The following is a 17110-nucleotide window of genomic DNA, read 5'->3' on the forward strand; positions in this document are numbered from 1 at the left end:
AGTAGGAAAATTGCAGTTACAAAGTAGCAACAAAATAATTTTATGGTTGGGGGTCACCACAACATGAGGAACTATATTAAAAGGTAGCAGCATTAGGAAGGTTGAGAACCATTTCGAGGCTGGCATTGCAGGCAGGCTGTCACACCCATCCAGCATTTACATGTGTTCTCCGGATCTGAATGCTAATCCTCATGCTTTTGTGGACAGTGCTTTAACTGTGGAGGCAGCTCACTTGGTTGATTGGCTTCTGCAAATTAATATTGACCACATTTATTGGGTGTAACTTGTTTTTAGTTATTTTACAGCTAGCACGTAGCTGTATGGTGGGGTGGTAGTGGTAGCACATGCCTATCTTTATGAACTGACATCCTAAGCCATTCATCACTAACCTGAGAGATGTGACTAGGTCTTGACCTTAAAGATCAGAGACAGGTGTTGTGAAATGCGATTTTACATCTGACAAGGAAGAGCCTTGTCTAGTGTTCATTTCCGATTTCTCAGTTATTTAACAAAAGCTAATTTTAGGTCACATTTACCAGCATCGTCATGAACAAGAAGTACATTATGATGGTTAGTGATAATTGTCGACCTGACAGAATCTAGAATGACCTGGGAGATGGGCCTCTGGGCATGACTGTTGGGGCTATCTTAATCACATCATTGGGGTAGGAAGACCCTCCCATTGAGGGTGGCACCATTCCCTGGCTGGGATCCTAGGTTGTTGTGTAAGTGGAGAAATGGAGCTCAAAGGCAGCATGCATTTATTCGCTCTTGCTTCCTGATTGTGAATGTGATGTGACCAGCTGCTCCAGGCTCCTGCTGCCTTGGTGATGGCCTGTTCCCTTCAACTGAGAGTCATAATAAAGACTTTCTCTGCCAAATTGCTTTTGTTAGGATATTTTATCATAGCAACAGAACAATGTATAACAAGCATGTAGAAACACCTAAGTAATTTGAAGGTCTCATCTGCATTAAAGAGACATCTATCAGTTTTTGTTTTAGCACCTGAATTTATGCCCAAGGCAAACTCATGAGTGATTAGAAATGACGCAGTGGGCACTGTGTCTAAATCTTGTGAGAACCCTGGGTCTGAACCCCAGGACTCCCCTTTTGTGGTAGAAATGGAAATCTACTTTTTTGAGTTAGCTGAGACAGGTTCTTGTTCCCCTCACACTTCCCATCTTCTCTCCACAGTGATCTGAATGCCGGCATGACAGGTGCACGCCTGATTTAGCTTTGATTTTTTCAAGGAACTGATTTGCAACATGTCTTTGGGTTGGTACAAATTATGACAATTTTCTACTCCGACTTTAACCATACCTATAATTTCAAACTGTGAGAAGCAATATTTGGTGCGGGCAGGATTTGCAAGCCAAGACCATCTTTAAAATCCTTGAACTTGGAAGGTATTTTATCCAATGGGTGCTTTTGAACCGACTAGCTGACTTAAACGAAAGAATTACAAACATTTAAAAGAAGAGTTTCAAGAGGCCATTATTCCTTCATCCTATTTACCTTTACTTAAGAGAATTTGTTAGTAGACTCCCAGATGAATCTAAGTTAACACATGTTTGAGTGGCCTGCCAAGCTTGCAGCGGCATAGTGGCCAGGGCGTTCCTGTTTCCATCACGGAGCCTTGCAACAGCATCTGAACGTGTGTTATGCTTCAGAGTAACAGTTCCCTGGATCATATGGGAACTTGTTAGAAATGCACATTAGGGGGAGGGGCTGATGAGCTTTACCTCAAATGGAATCAGACACAGTTGAGGAAGAGCCCAGCGATCAGTTTCAAGTCCTCCAGGCCACTCTGGTGCATACTACAGAGATTTCTAAAGGAAACTGGAAGGTTCTGAGTACCCCTAGCAAAGGCTGAGCATGGCCAGGCTTGGAAAGATGGGTGTAATACTGGCTCTGGGACATCCTCACCCACAGAAATGATCCAGCTGGTCGGAGGTGGGTACTAGTCAAAGAAAACAGACACCTTTCTGAAATAGGAGGCATTTGGGAAGCCTACTGTAGAAGACTGGCAGAATTGACTTTCTGGATATGAACCAGGGGACCCCTCAAGTCACCCCTATGTAAAACAGCAAAAGGAAGAGACCCTCATAACAGGTCTAACTTCCTGAAAAGGCAAACAAGAGCTTCTTTTGGCTTCCATGGTTCCAGCAATTATATCATGGTTCTAATTAGAAATCGGTTATTAGTTTTTCCCACAGCACTGCTAATCCGGCTGTAAAGCTGTGCCAGAAACAGGGTTTATAGAGCCATAAACAGCTCCAGTAATGGTTGCAGCTATTTGTGAAGAGCAGTAAATATTTCAGTTTGTTGTTAAACAAAAGAAAGATTGTACTTCCTCCCCCCTTTCTTGAAAGGTGTCAAGAAAGTGGATTTGAACTCCCCCACATGCTATGACAATTGTAGCCCCTGCTCATTGTCAATTAGATTCAAGGTACAAATATTTAGGTTGGGCGAGCAGATGGCCCCACAGCTGCAGGCCATAAAGTTCCAGTCCACTTTAAAGTAAACACTCATAAGCCTTTCCCAGTTTCCATGGTAAGGGACTCCAGGGCTGAGATGCCCATCCCCCAAAGGAGAGATGTTCACCCCTGCCTAAACCAAGCTCCCAAACAGTCACCTGTGTGCCACAGATGGGGTCCTCACAGAGGTACACGCCTGGGGACTGTCCATCCTGTAGGCTGCCCGTGGCCACCTCAGACAGCAGGTCTCGAAGGTTCTCCTCTTTCCCCCACACCTCGACAGCTGAGATCCGGACTGAGAATCGGGCCCCAGTCTTTTCTTTGCGCTCATTGATCAGCTTGAACAGCCAAGAAATGGCGCACGGAATGATGCCCAGGTTCTGCATGGAATCATCCCTTCCAATCATGGTGTAGGATTTCCCTGTGGGAGTCCAGGAAGAAAGAAACACGGTTGGAGAGGCCGGACATCCCTCTTTATAGGCTCAAAACACAGATGCTGAGGATACAGAAGGAAGGTGTGGGGGACTGGGAAGAAGGCAAGAGACCAGAAAAACAGCAAACATTTCCTTGTATGGGTGATGGAACAGCTATTAGGACATGCGAGAGACCAAACAAACAACAACCTGAAATCACTAGGAACCTGGCGGAGGACCTCAACCATCACAGGCTCTCTGCCTCCTGCATTGTTCTACAAGAAGTAGGGAGCTGGGGCTTTCCATCACCATTCCAGTCCTTTTTATAGCCACCCCACAGATTAAACCCACACACCCGTGCTTTATATCCTTTCTCGAGTTAAATGCTGTGCATTTCTTTTATAGTGCGAGCAAATTCCATTAAAATCAGGACCCCTGCTTTGATCTGTGATCAAGAAGTGAAGAAAGGAGTGGGGTGGGGTGTAATAGGCTCTCTGATAGTAGGGGGTGGGCTTCTGTGGCCTCTGCAAGGCCTCTAGGATGAACCCTTCTACTGAGGAGCACTTTTTTTGAGCTTCCCAAATTGCTAACTCATTCTGCATGTCAGACAAGGCCTGGGAGCAAACAGATGACCATAGATCAGGACAGGGAAGAGGGTGTAGAGGGGATTTAAGCCAGTCCTATGCAGAGCTAGCTGGTGGTGTCTTTCCCATGTGCTCAGACAGGGAGGACACCTCACTGAGCTGGGTATTGGAGGCAAGGACAGCTTTGCTTCTCCTACATGGGGTTCTGCTTGGAGATTCCTCCATTAGCTCCATCCACCTAAATCTGCTCCCCAGGCATGCCCTGTTCAGTACAGGTGCACCTTCCCTGCTCACCTTCTGGGATTGACTATGACCTAGACCAAGTAGGAACACTTCTGCTTCCCCATGGATCCCCCTCTTGGACTTGACGCTGTCCTACGTGAGGAGGTGTCCACTTAGGACACTTGTTTCAAAGTTAGGTGTGGTTGGTGTTTATCATTCAGTGTGGTACCAAAAGGGAACTTGGCCCTTCCTTTCACCAAGGACTCTAGAACCAATACTGGAACAGGGTGAGGTGACAGGAGACACGAGCAGTACCAGAAGTCACGTTTTCACTCACCCAGCTTGGCATGGCCAAAACAGAACACACAGCCGTCTGCTCCGTTCACCACAGACTGGATCACTTCGGCCACTGTTCCGGCACATACTTCAGCCTGGAAGACACAAGAGGAGGCACAGGTGGTAACTGCATCATGTAGCACCTTGAGGCACCTTGATGACACAGAAGTGAGCCTGCCTTCCTGGGGCTTAGAGTTCCAATACCACCACGTTCCCAGATGTTCCCAGCCTCTGTCACAGAATTCTGCGGGAACTCAGAAACCTTAGGCATCCTTCCACTCTTTGCTAGCCTGTGTGTGAAACACACTGGCTATAAAGCTCCCTTCCACTAACAGATAGCACCCTCTAGCCTTATATAGATAAAGTAGGTACAGGCTTCAGAGGTAAAATGACATGGGTTCTGCACCCTATTCCCCTCTGTCACCTATCATTCCTAATTTCAGCCTCCTGGGCAAGGCACTCAAGTCTCTATTGGCCCTCTGCATGTACACACACACACACACACACACACACACACACACACACACACACACACCACATTTCCAAAATCAGCTAATCATACTAGAGGGGAAACCATGATTTCTATTTTAGGACAGAAACCCCAAGGAACATCTTAGTTCTAACAGAATCGACAACTTCCAGGCATACATCTGCTTTCTCTCCATCCTTTCTTTCTTTGCCTCACCTCCCACTTTGGAAAACCTCCTTTCCTATCCATACAACTCACTGTAAACAACATCAGCTGCCACACGCCAGTGTGTTATTTGGGGCATTCTTTAGCTGAGTGTGCCTCATCTTCAGTGTGATTTCTACAATCTTTACACAGAGACCCGGTTCTCGATCCCATCTTTGCCTCTCTCCATCAATGCTCGCTGATGATGCATGCTGCAAACTAAAGGTATGCAGTCAAGTTTGTGGACCACCTCAGAGATTCGGAAAATCTCCGGTTAGCATCTGATACTTTTGCAGCAGCAGGAGGACAGAATTATTTTCCATGTCTCGCTGCCTGGCCTTCACTTCTGTCTTGGGGCTGGCGTCAGAGCCCACAGAGGCCCTGAGAGCTGTCAAATGCTGGGGCTTTGCAACTGACAGAGCAACGTGCCTCCCAGTGGGAGCCTGAAAAGCAGCAGCCTGGGCCATGAATGTAGTTATTCAGCTCCATGGTGTAGCTGCGCAAGGAAGCTAAGTATCTGGAAATCAATTTTCTCTCCCAAACTGAAATTGAAAAACCGCACTGCCAACAATTGTCCATTGTTCAGAGGTGGTCACCTCAGCAGCTATTCAGGGGTCCCCCTCAGCCAAAGGGATGGAGGGATGAGGCTTTATGAGGACCAGGGGATCTTATAAAATTCCCAGGACTGAGCAATCAGCCAGTACTGCATTAAAGCCAAGGCTGAGGCAGTAGAAGCTCTCTGGAATCAGCCAGAGTTGTCTCCACAAGAGCAGGGAGAAGCTAATGCCTGGGAGCCTGCCTTTGAGTATGAAAGGAGGTGGGGGTTGGGAGACTGCCAGCCCCCTTGGCCACACCTAATAAACTTGGAGAGGCATAAGTTACCAAGGAAAATTTGGGTTATGTGTGGAACAAACTGACATTGGGGTCATTAGTACGAGGCCAAGGGACAGTGGAGACACAGGAATGTTTCCTAGGGTGTGGGGTGGTCCATACACTCCCTTGTAGGGCTTCTGCCTGGCTGTTCATAGAGAAGAGAATGAGGAGAGATTGGTCTATGATGGATTGTTAAGGGATGACAGTGACCGAGAGAAACTCCCCGCTGCCCTTCCCTGAAGACCCAGAGAAGCAGAAAGCCTCCCTGAGCACACAGCTATGGCAGAGAACCCCGCCCAAGGCCTTGCTCACCTACGGGTCTGAGTCCTCCCCACCTACCCCTAAGCCAGATCCATCAGAAATTTGTACCAACAGTGGTAGCCATGCTGCCAAGGCTGCTTGAGGATAGCAAGGACAGCTCCTAATGGCAAGAAGGAACAGGACCAGTCTTATCAGTGCCAAGGAGATGATGTTCTTAGAAAGAAGAAGAAAGAGTTCATAGATGCCTGGGGTCACCACAGTAACAGCTGCTACACAGGCAGGGATCTGAGAGTGGCCCTTGAATCTGGGCCAGTAGAATACAGTGGAAATGATAGTGCCTCAATTCTAAGCCAGCATATCTAGGCCCTGGACACTGCCGTGTCGACAACCCAGGCTAGCCTGCTGGACAGTGTGAGACAATACAGATCCAAGAACAGGTGACCCAGACAAAGCTACTTGGCACACTTACCCGTTTTGTGCCTTGAGGCTTACGGGGTGCTGAGTCTGTGGGGCTGAGCTGGCTTTAACCAGTGATGTTAGATGAACAGTCATGATGATACAGTAATAAAGACAGACAGTGACTATGGAGCACCTGCTGCCATAACAGCCTCATGAGGCGCACACACATAGTTGGTGTACTAGGACACTGAGACCTAGAGGGCTGAGCAACTTGCCCACTGACACACTGCTTGAAAATAGTGGATAAAACAGCGACCGGTCGGAGACCTGCTGTATTGAGCAGGATGTACTGAGCAGTGACTGAGGAGGTGACGGGGATCAGGGAGGATGTCTGCTAAGGACAGAAACAAAGGTGATTAGGCTAACCTGTGGTGTCTCAGTTTCCTCATAGGTAGTGTGAAAAGAATCAGAAATGACCCCTTTCTACCCAAAAGAATTCAAGAGAAAGTTCATGGTTTAACGTACATGAAAGTCCTTGAAAACCACAAGATTACAGAGAAATGTTTACTATTAGACACCTGAGGGAGCCGGAACATTCTGAAGGCTGTGAAAGTGTGGCTTTGAGCATCCTGAGCCTGGGAACCAAGTGAGAAATGTAAACAAAGACTAGCAAATAACAATGGTACCCTTTTTTTTCTGGAATAAATCTAAAACTCATTAATAGTCCAGGTTTAATTTAGGGTGTGCTTTGGAATCCTTACAACTCCCCCAGATAGCTTTTGAAAAGTTTTACCCCTGTTAATTAAATTATTTGTAGGCCATTCATTAGCCCCGGTGTTGGGTTTAAATTACTGAAACCATTGGGTGGTACAACATAAAAATTGAAACGAACAGAGAAGCTGAAAACTTAATCACAGACCCTAATCTTCCTATGATAAAACTGGAGAACCACTGTTTCCCGATGGGTGGCACCTACACGCACTACTGCCTGTTGGTGGAAGACAGGAGTTGTGTAAACACCAGCATCCCCTACAATCATATACAACACAGGTTAACTGGCTGCAAATGGAAGCTGCTGGGGCTGTGATCCTCAGGTCAGGGGTACCCTTAGCGATCACACTATGAAGAGTTTTGCATAAATCTTGGGAAGTACTTGATGTTTCTCAGAAAGGTGTAGGCCCCTGATGCTTATTCAGGCAAAAGAGGACACCATCTGTCTATAATATGGTTTATTCACATATGAATACGTTCACTGATTTTTGGTATTGAGGAGTCAACCCAAGACTTGGCCATGCAGCAACACCTGACTGTTATCACCAGCTCTCCAATTCCACATTCCTCCACTGATCCTGGCTGCAGGATACACGCCAACCTCAGTTTCCCTACTGAGCACTCCATCTTCTCACTGGGACAATAGTTCTGCTTTCCATTCCCCAGGAGTGTGAGACATTGTCTGACTTTAATGCAGTTTCCTGAAACATTCTCCCTTGTTACATGGCCATCCAAACCCAGGCAGCATGACTTGTTGGATAGATGCTGGGGATCCAAACCCAGACCCTCATTCTTGTGTGGTAAACACTTTACCAACTGAGCCATCTCTTCAGCCCTCCAAAGATATAACTTGTTGAAATCCCAGCACACGTACTCTGCCCAAGGAAACCACTATACCAGTAATTCAGAAGAACTGGGGTATTCTGGGAAGCTCAGAATGACTTCCAAACATAGTGATATGGATGGAGGAACTTGTCCATCAGAGTATCCCAGAAGACACCCTCCCAGTTCACACTCCATTAATCAACACTGTCTGAGCCTGGAGGGGGCTTTTACCCACCTGAGAAGCATCTTGTGGGAAAACTGCATCAAAGGCAAACATCTTCGGAGGAACCTGGCTGCTTCTTTTCTGGAAGGCATTTTGACCTCCACAGGTCAGGGGGTCGTACAAGGTGATCTGCTTCTTCCGTGGATCCACCTTCAGGAAAGAGCTGGATTCTGAGGTATCTCGAGCGGATGTGGAACAGATACGTAGCATGACTTTCACCTGTTAAAAACCAAAGATGGCAACAACATGCATTAGAGAGCTGGCTTAATGATGGAGTGGTCGTCTGCACTCAATGATATAAATATTTATGGCAGCAGTGAACTGTCTCATGATACATGATGGTGAAATACACAATGAGTCAGCAAGCCAATCCTCACAGGGTCAAGGGAAGGATGGTTTATTTATAATTACCAGGTAGAATATTTTGATATGTCCATTACTTTAAGGCAGAGAAGGCACACTGTGTTCTTTGTCTTCCTATTAATATAAATTAAAAATTAACTATGCCCTAGTGTCCCAATTACATAGATGAAAAGCTAATCTGGACTGTCAGGCTACAAGGGCTGGTACAGTTCCCTTGAAGCTCAAAGATCAATAAGCCATGCACATAAAAGTTAGCTTCATAATTTACTCCCTAGCTCGGCTCATTGGGGCTCTGGGAGACAAAAATCCACAGTTATTAGTGCTATCATTAAAGCCCTGTGAAACGGCCTGGTTTTAATGGCCAGCATTTGAAATGCGTTCCAAGGGGCATGTGTGATAAAAGATTGGTTTGCAACATGTTATTTGGGATCCCATTACATGAGCATGGAGAAGCTTCATTTAGGGGGATGAGAGTGTGTGTCCATAGAAATCAGGAGGCAGTACACGCTAACCCACCTTCAGAATCACAGAAGATAAGCATCTCTAGTACTTATGACCAGTTCAGCTCCGCCCCATTGATGAGTACAGTGGCAGTCATGGAAACGGATCACCTGCTTTGTAGTCTTTTTTTTTTTTTTTTTTGGTTTTTTGAGTCAGGGTTTTTCTGTGTAGTTTTGAGCCTTTCCTGGAACTCACTTTGTAACCCAGGCTGGCCTCGAACTCACAGAGATCCTCCTGCCTCTGCCTCCGGAGTGCTGGGATTAAAGGCGTTCGCCACCATCACCCAGCCATGCTTTGTAGTCTTAAGGTGGGCAGAAGTCAAGCTGAAGGCTAGCAGTAATCTGGAGGCTTCAGTCCTGGGAGACCGATTTAGCTCTGTTCTCAGTTATTATTATTTTTTTTTTACTATACTGTTTACTCAGTCCACTTTCTTTGGACACTTTCTTTGAGTATCTACTATATGCTGAGCACTGTGCTAGGCCTGAAGGACACACAATGCATAGGACAGGGCAGATAACTGCAGAGACCAGTGATTTTAGTAATATAATTTGTCAAGTTGTGAATGCCCGAGGATAATTTTTCAAATCTTGTACTCTAACTAGTTGTTGAACTGAGGGAACTCTCATCATGCTTTGGGGCAAGGCATGGTTATATTTTTTTCCATGTGTGTGTGTGTGTGTATGTGTGTGTGTGTGTGTGTGTGTGTGTGTGTACACACATATGGGTTCCCATGTATGTGAGGACAAGTGTATGTGGTTGCATGTGTACCTATGTGCATGGCCAAAGGTTGATGTTTTGTCTTCTTTGATCGCTCTCCATCATATATATCGATGGAGGGTCTATCATTTGACTGCAGAGCTTGGCAATCAGGCTGGTGAAGCTAGACTACTTGCTCCAGGAATCCCCTATCTCTGCCTCTCGTGTGCTGGGATGACAGGTGGGCTTCCATGCCCACCTAAAATTTACCTGGGTGCTGGGGACTCAAACTCTGGTACTCATGCTTTCATGGCAAGTTCTTCACTGTTCCAACCATCTCCCAAGCCTGGTCGTATACATTTTAATAAAACATTTTAGACATACAGGGATGTTCAGAGAGTAATACATATTGTGCACAGTGAAGTGAGGTCATCCTCTTGTCCATCTCAGCCCTGTTCGCTGAGGCCTGGGGACTAAACTTCGGTGTACAAAGCTCAAACACGAATAATTCCAAGGGTACCAGGCTCATCAGAGGTCTGGTGTCATACTTTGCCTGCGACTCTCTTTATAATCACCATATTCCAGTGTGGAATGGAGGCCAGAGGTCATGATGAAAGGACATGGTTGGCCTCCCAGGATTAAAACTGTGAATCTCCTATGTGAGATCATAAAATACTTATTGCCATTTGGGGATGAGGGGCTGTGTTATACCAGGCCTGTGCCATCACGGACATGATCTTATTTAGTTCCCCTGGTGACCCAGAGCATGGGTACACTTGTCTAGATTTTCCAGTGGAGGAAATGGATATCACACAGTTACATTACAGGGGTTTATTTGGCTTACACTTCCTGGTCACAGTCTATCACTGAGGGACGCAAAGGCAGGAAATTGAAACCAGAACTTGGAGGAACACTGCTGACTCTCTTCTCTGAATCACTTGTTGGCTCATGCTTAGCTAGCTTGTGTATATAACCCAGGGCAACCTGCCTAGGGATGGTACCACCCATGATGGGCTAGGCCCTTCTGCATCAATTAATAATAAGACAGTCCCTCACAGACATGCCCACAGACCAACCTGATAGAGATACTCAGTCGAGACTCTTTGGGTGATTCTAGGCTGAACCAAGTTGACAGTTAATACTGCTTAGGACACACTTTGGCCTATGTCGCTGTAGCTGCGGGTGGTAAGGCTGGGCCAGACTTACCTCTAGGGCCCCATGTTTTCTCCTTCTGGCTCCTACCTCCCATGCTCTAGCTTCTTGGAGCCTCAGTTTCCCCAGTGAGTACATAGAGGACTCACTTCCTATTCTCCCCACAGATTGCTACCTTTCCCTGCCTCCCTCTAGACCTTGGCAGACTATTATTTTCCAAAGACAATGCTGATGATAAAGCTACACAACGCCTTGACCTGGTTGCTGGGTACCATGTCACACAAAAGGGACCCCCAGGACAGATACTATAAATATGGATAGTTAGTAAGTACAAGATGTGACTAGGCTGCTACCAGGACAGCTCCTTCAGGTCCCACCGCCACCGTGTACTGGACAATAGCCACCATGACTATCCATCCGCCACTGGGGCATGTCCTTGTTCCCCATCACTCTCTATAGCCTGGTTTTAACCCGACTCATGAATAGGTTTGTCCCAGGTACACCGCGGTGTGCCACAAGCAGGCATCCACACAGGCATCCACACAGCTACTTCTGACAGGTGACTGGGCCCCCAGGCTTCCTGTGAGCGCCTCTCCCCATCCAGCTCTGAAGCACAAAGTCAAGGATGCTTCTGCGATTCCAGAGAGAACTGGTGGAGCCTCATGGCCCACTGCTTTTCTCTTTTGCAATTTTGCACGCCATTTCTAGGTAAAGGTGGTGCTGAATGTGAAATGTGAGCCAGGCGAGGCAGAAGCCCACGTGGAGAAGAGGGAGGCAGGCACTGGCTCAGCCAGCCATTTGAACGGGAAGCATATGCCTGCATCTTAATGAAACACACGGCCCTTTTTCTGCAGATGAGCTCAAGAGCCAGCCTTATGTCTAGCTAAGGAGATACACAGTTCTTTAAAATCCCATTGAACTCGGAGCTAGGGAAAATGCCACACTTCATCCTTTTCTCGGCAGTTCATTTAAATAAATGGAGGATTTTCGCCCTTCTAGGAAGGAAATTGGGTTTTTCTGCTTGGCCTCCCCCTTTGCCATTATTCCTTTAGTCCTGCACTCCACTTCCTGCTTAATCCTCTGTAATTAAAGAGCTTAAGAGACACCACTTAGGATCAAGAAAGTTCCTCGGACCTCTTGCCAGGAGCCCTTGTTTTTGTGGCAAACACCGCTAGATTCTTGGCAATGTCTTCGACCCTGCCCTCCGCCCTGCTCCTCCTGGAGAGCAGGAGCTGCCACACACATTCCAGGACTAGCTCAGCTCTCAGGGTCAAGGCCACAGTCACTTCCGAGAGTGGATCTGGGACAAAGGCATCAGCTAGCTGGAGGGACAGTCTGAGTGGAGGAAAGGAGGGGCAGACACCCAGAGAGGGGAGCCCTCTCTGATTGGGAGCCACTTTGCCTCGTTTGTCTAATTACTCAGTGGCTGGTGCGAGACAGCTGTTGCTCGGGGCAGCCATGGTCCTTATGTCTTGCTCATTAATCATTTCAGCACTTTCAGGCGGATGGTATCCTGAGGCCAGAGAGAAAGGGATCGTGAGACACTCATTGAACGGGTCTTCACATCACTCTCTCAAGCTGCACACACCCTCCATCAGTGAGGAGGTGACAGCCGGCTGACACCCGCCTTATTGAAGGCTGAGGAGTGGGCCCTGCCATTGCTTGCCACCACTGTTATACATGGTCATGGTCAGCAGACGCTGTTGTTGGTCCCTAGTCGTCACATCACAGACCCAGTGAGACTCTGTTCTCTGTTTCTCTCCCCAGAAGCTGCTGGCTTGGAGGCCTGGTGTCAGCTCTAACATTCAGGAGGGTTTGGGGCAGTTCAAAGGGTCCCTCGCCAATCAGAAAGACTGGACAAGGCAGTCAGGGGCAAAAGAACTCTGCATTCGCTCTCATGTAGGAGCTCACTGAAGTTCCTTATGTGAACACCCATACTGAAAGCCCTTCAAGACAAGCGCATAACCAGGGACTGCTCGGCCACTTGGCAGTAATCAACGCTGGGTAAGAAGATGGTTTTCCTACTCAGGGTCATAGGGTAGAGCATGAGATGAACACTGCATCTTCCAGTCATTTATACCTTTGTATTCTGATTCCTTTACACAGATTTAAGAATCAACTTAGGAGTCAAGCGGCGGTGGCCCACGCCTTTAATCCCAGCACTCAGGAGGCAGAGGCAGGAGGATCTCTGTGAGTTCCAGGCCAGCCTGGGCTACAGAGTGAGTTCCCAAAAGGTTCCAAAGCTACAAAGAGAAACCCTGTCTCAACCCCCGACCCCCCAAAAAAGAATCAGCTCAGGAGAAACCAGTCAAGGTATAAATATAGATGCAGCAACCAACTCAAATTGCTATTTAGAATCATTTTGGTTTCCTTCTGGGCAGGACTGGGGTTTTCCCTAAGACTTCACATCTGTGAGGTCCTGAGTCATGTAGAGAAACTTCCCCAAAAGGAAACAGGCAAACTGACTAGACTCATTAGTAAGGTGTGGTGGTGATACATGCTGGCAATTCTAGTACTCAGGGGCAGAGGCAGGAGAACGCTGAAAATCTGAGGCCAGCCTGACGTGTATGGATAAGACTATGTAGTGAAGTTGTTCAAAAAGCCACCACAGGAAGAATGGTGAGGAAAACAGGACAGATTGCCAGACGAGGCTATAAAAGCAAAGGTTGCTGGGTATTTCAATGGTCAAACACTTCCCTAACATAAGCAAGGCCCACAACACACATGCATACGCATGCATGTGCACACACACACACACACACACACACACACACGAATGCAAGCACACATGTACACACCAAGAGGTCATCCATTTAGACAATACAATCAAACCACAGAGCTGGGCAGTTGCTAACACCAACCAAGCATGCAGTTTTCTCCACACTGGAGCAAATGGCAGGGATGGGATGCCAGGATTCCTTGTGAGGCAGGTGAGAGGAATACTAATCATGCTGCCCTCGGCCTCACCTGTGGGTGGAAGGCTGAGCTGAGGGGGCTAGCCCCTGCCTAGAGAAGGAGGTGGAGGGTGAAAAGCAGGGCCATGGTGCCCTTGGGATAGGTCGGGAGGCCTTTCCTGGGTCCCTCCTGTTTTTAGGTAAGATCCAGCCGCGAAGAGAAAGACTGAGAGGATCCCAGAGGAGTTCATCGTTTTTAACGGACACCTTTCATTCCTCACAGGTACAGGCTTTGTGGGCACAGGGCAAACCAGGGGTGGGTTCTTACTCGGGCATCACCATCAACGCGTGGTGTGTGGGCCTTGGCATCCTTTCCTTGAGACAGATCTGCTGTGCTACCTCCCTTGACAGACAGATGTGGAGATCAAAGACATATAAACTGCTTCTAAAGCAGCACACAGAGCCAAATACTGCAGACAGCTCCCCACTCCTGCAGCGTCCACCTGCATCCGACTAACCACAGACTGGGAAGACCCAGGAAAAAAGCACATATGTCCTAAACATCTAGACTTCTTCCCTGATCATCAGCTCCCAAGTGCTGCAGTATCACATACACACAGTAACCATCTACACAGCAGGTACGTGGTGCCATATGTTATAACCAATGTTCAGGAGGATTGCATAGCTTATATGTAAATATCGTGTCACTTTTATTTATGGGACTTGAGCATCCATGCACTATAGAGTAAGCAGGGTTCCCAGGCTCAGTCACCCAGAAGTACTGAGGGATGGCTGTATTATCTTCAGAAAAAAAGGTAGAAATTCAGAGATTGGGGTTGGGGGAGGCAATAGGTTCCTTTCCCTCAGATCTACTGCTACAAAATAGACTGTGTATATCAAATTCACACCAGATGGGTATGGGGCAATGGCTCGGTGAATAAAAGCACTCGCTGTGCAAGTCTGAGGACCTGAGTTCAAATCCCCAGCACCATGTTTAAAAAGTCAGGCATGATAGTTTGCTCTTATAACTCCAGTGTTAGTATGGGGTGGCAGATCAAGAGAACTCCAGAGCTCACTGGCTGGCCAACCTAGCCTGAGTCAACTTTTAGCCTCTGTGTGCTTATACACCTACCCCCATGTACCACACCCCCTCCACCACATGAAAACACTATAAAGCAAAGTTAAGCACACACATACAAAGTGACTAATTAAAAATGATTTCTCTCTTTCCTCTCATCAAAACTATGTATGTATACTTACATTTTTTTAAGGTGAGTAATCCATACAAGGTTTGATCTGAGCACCTAAAGGCCAAATGAGGTATTTCTCATGCTTTATTCCTTCTTGTCTGTCTTGATCAGGCAATGGAGTGGCTGTGCTCACCCTATCTGGTCTCAATGCCTTAGTCACACTCTGACGATGTCGGAGAGATGGGAGATCCAAACAGTCTACATTCCTAGTGTATTCTTCTCCTCACACACAGCTCGTGCTGTATCAAGAAACCTAGCAACCCTCCACAGCCATCCATGCTATGACATTCTGACAAATGCATGGTGAAAGACCTTGATGAAGTGCCCATTTCTAAAAACTCCCTGCAAGGGATTAAGGATGCAATTTCCCAGCCATTATTTAAAGAGCCCCTTTCTCTTTATCATAACATATGACTACATTGCTGACCTGACAAGGGGCACTGTACTTCACAAATGTGAGTTTCTTTTCTCCTCTTATTTATTCAGGATGTCTCCTTAGCTTTACAGAGGACAGGCAATAAGATTAAAGTAAATTAAAATCAGGTTTTACACACGATGGAAGTTTATATACTTCCCTGATAAAATTTCTAAACGTGATATGAAATTTGTTCCTCTCTCTCTCTCTCTCTCTCTCTCTCTCTCTCTCTCTCTCTCTCTCTCTGTGTGTGTGTGTGTGTGTGTGTGTGTGTGTGTGTGTGTGAATAGCTATGACCACAGAGAACACAGGAGGCTGTCAGGTGTCCCTCTCAATCACTCTCTACTTTATTCTCTTGAGAGAAGGTCTCTCACTGAACCCACAGCTGTTATTTCTTAGCTAGCCTGGCAGCCACGAGGCCCCAGTGAGTCTCCCGCCTCTATCCCCCTTCACAGCACCTAGGTTACAGGCGTGTGTGCCCACACCCAGCTTTCCTACAGGTATCAGGGATCTGAACTCCGGCCCCCATTTGTTTGCAGCCAGCATTCTTCAGGCCCTGAAATGGCTTTCTTTCCCTGAGAGCAGATCTCTACGGCTTCATAAGACTGAAAGGAGAATGGAAGAGACCAGGAGGGTCCCGTTGGACTTAGAAAGGCTTGTAGGTTTCTAATAACTCCAACACTAGGAAATGCAGGGGAGACCAGAGACCACTGTACTCCCTAGAGTTAGAACTTTTAGGCAATACCTCACAAAGGCATTGCTCCATCGAAGCATAGTTACCACTACAGGATTGCAGAGCCACACCTCAAGAGACCTCGGAGATTGGAAGCACAGTTCAGTTGTGTGTTACCGAACCCGGTGGATTGAATTTCTTTGCATGAAAATGCAGGTGTCATCCTTTAGAAAAGGTCCAGAGAGTGGGGGCTCTGTTTATCCACCTGGAGGAAGTCCAGGATCATGTGACATGTTTGGAAGGTGGAGGCTGAGACACACTCAGGCTTGCTGTGGGATGGTCTGTTTTGTGTTGACAAGGACAGTTCGGCATCAGCACCCTTGCTATGACTTCTTCCCAGCTACAAACCTGGCAGTCTAGCGGAGGTTCTTATCTGCTTTCCGTGTGTTTTCCCACAGCAGCTCTGCCAAAGAAGTACCACCATCACTGCGATCACAGCTCCATAGCTCCACAGTGGGATTCCTGGTACTCCAGTGACTTGCCCAAAGCCAACTGCCTGGCTGTGGCCTTGACCTGCTTCTCTTCCAGGATGCCTGCAGAGCTGGAGTCCTTGAGGACATGGTCAGGAGCTGGCGGGTTCCTTCTCTGGGGACTCGGCTCTTCAGAGGTAGCATTAGGTGAGTTCATGTGGCGCCAGACAGCAAGTAATAAGCAGCCATGTCATCAGAGGGGAGATTTACATTATTAAAAGCCAGGCTGGGGAAGGTGACAAGTGGGGCCACAATAAAGCTAAGTGTGAGGGAGCATGTGAGAGACCAGAAAATGGAGCCTGCTAATGAGATGTACTCAATAAAGAAGTGCTTCGGGGAGTGGCGGGGGCCTAGAAGATTCTGTAAAGCTCTTCATCAGCAGGCATCTGTCACCAGGCAAGCCCGGCCAGAGACTGTGAAACACTGTGGGGCCAGAGGGTGGGGGAGAAAGCCCTTCCCTGTGCAGCGCTGCTAATGGCTGGCAGCTTTGGGAACAGAGTCCCCCACACCAATTAGTAGGCTTGGGAGAGAGCAGGCCACGCAGCTGAGGTTGGAGACAGACACATCTCAAGGGCCAGT

At 47.4% G+C, this 17110-nt stretch overlaps 1 protein-coding gene across 2 annotated transcripts in view; it reads right to left on the reverse strand.

The window, feature by feature from the left end:
• Positions 1 to 17110, reverse strand: part of Kif26b (kinesin family member 26B) — a 426094-nt gene that overhangs the window by 64834 nt on the left and 344150 nt on the right. For both annotated transcript variants that reach the window (XM_036202104.1, XM_036202105.1), the window contains 3 exons: positions 8070 to 8276; positions 4034 to 4127; positions 2636 to 2898 (listed from right to left, as the gene is read on the reverse strand). In XM_036202104.1, coding sequence (XP_036057997.1) covers positions 2636 to 2898; positions 4034 to 4127; positions 8070 to 8276 — 564 coding nt within the window. The remainder of the gene's footprint in view (positions 1 to 2635; positions 2899 to 4033; positions 4128 to 8069; positions 8277 to 17110) is intronic.

Source organism: Onychomys torridus, chromosome 11 (genome assembly GCF_903995425.1).
Source record: "Onychomys torridus chromosome 11, mOncTor1.1, whole genome shotgun sequence".
In the NCBI taxonomy this organism is placed as follows: Eukaryota; Metazoa; Chordata; class Mammalia; order Rodentia; family Cricetidae; genus Onychomys; species Onychomys torridus.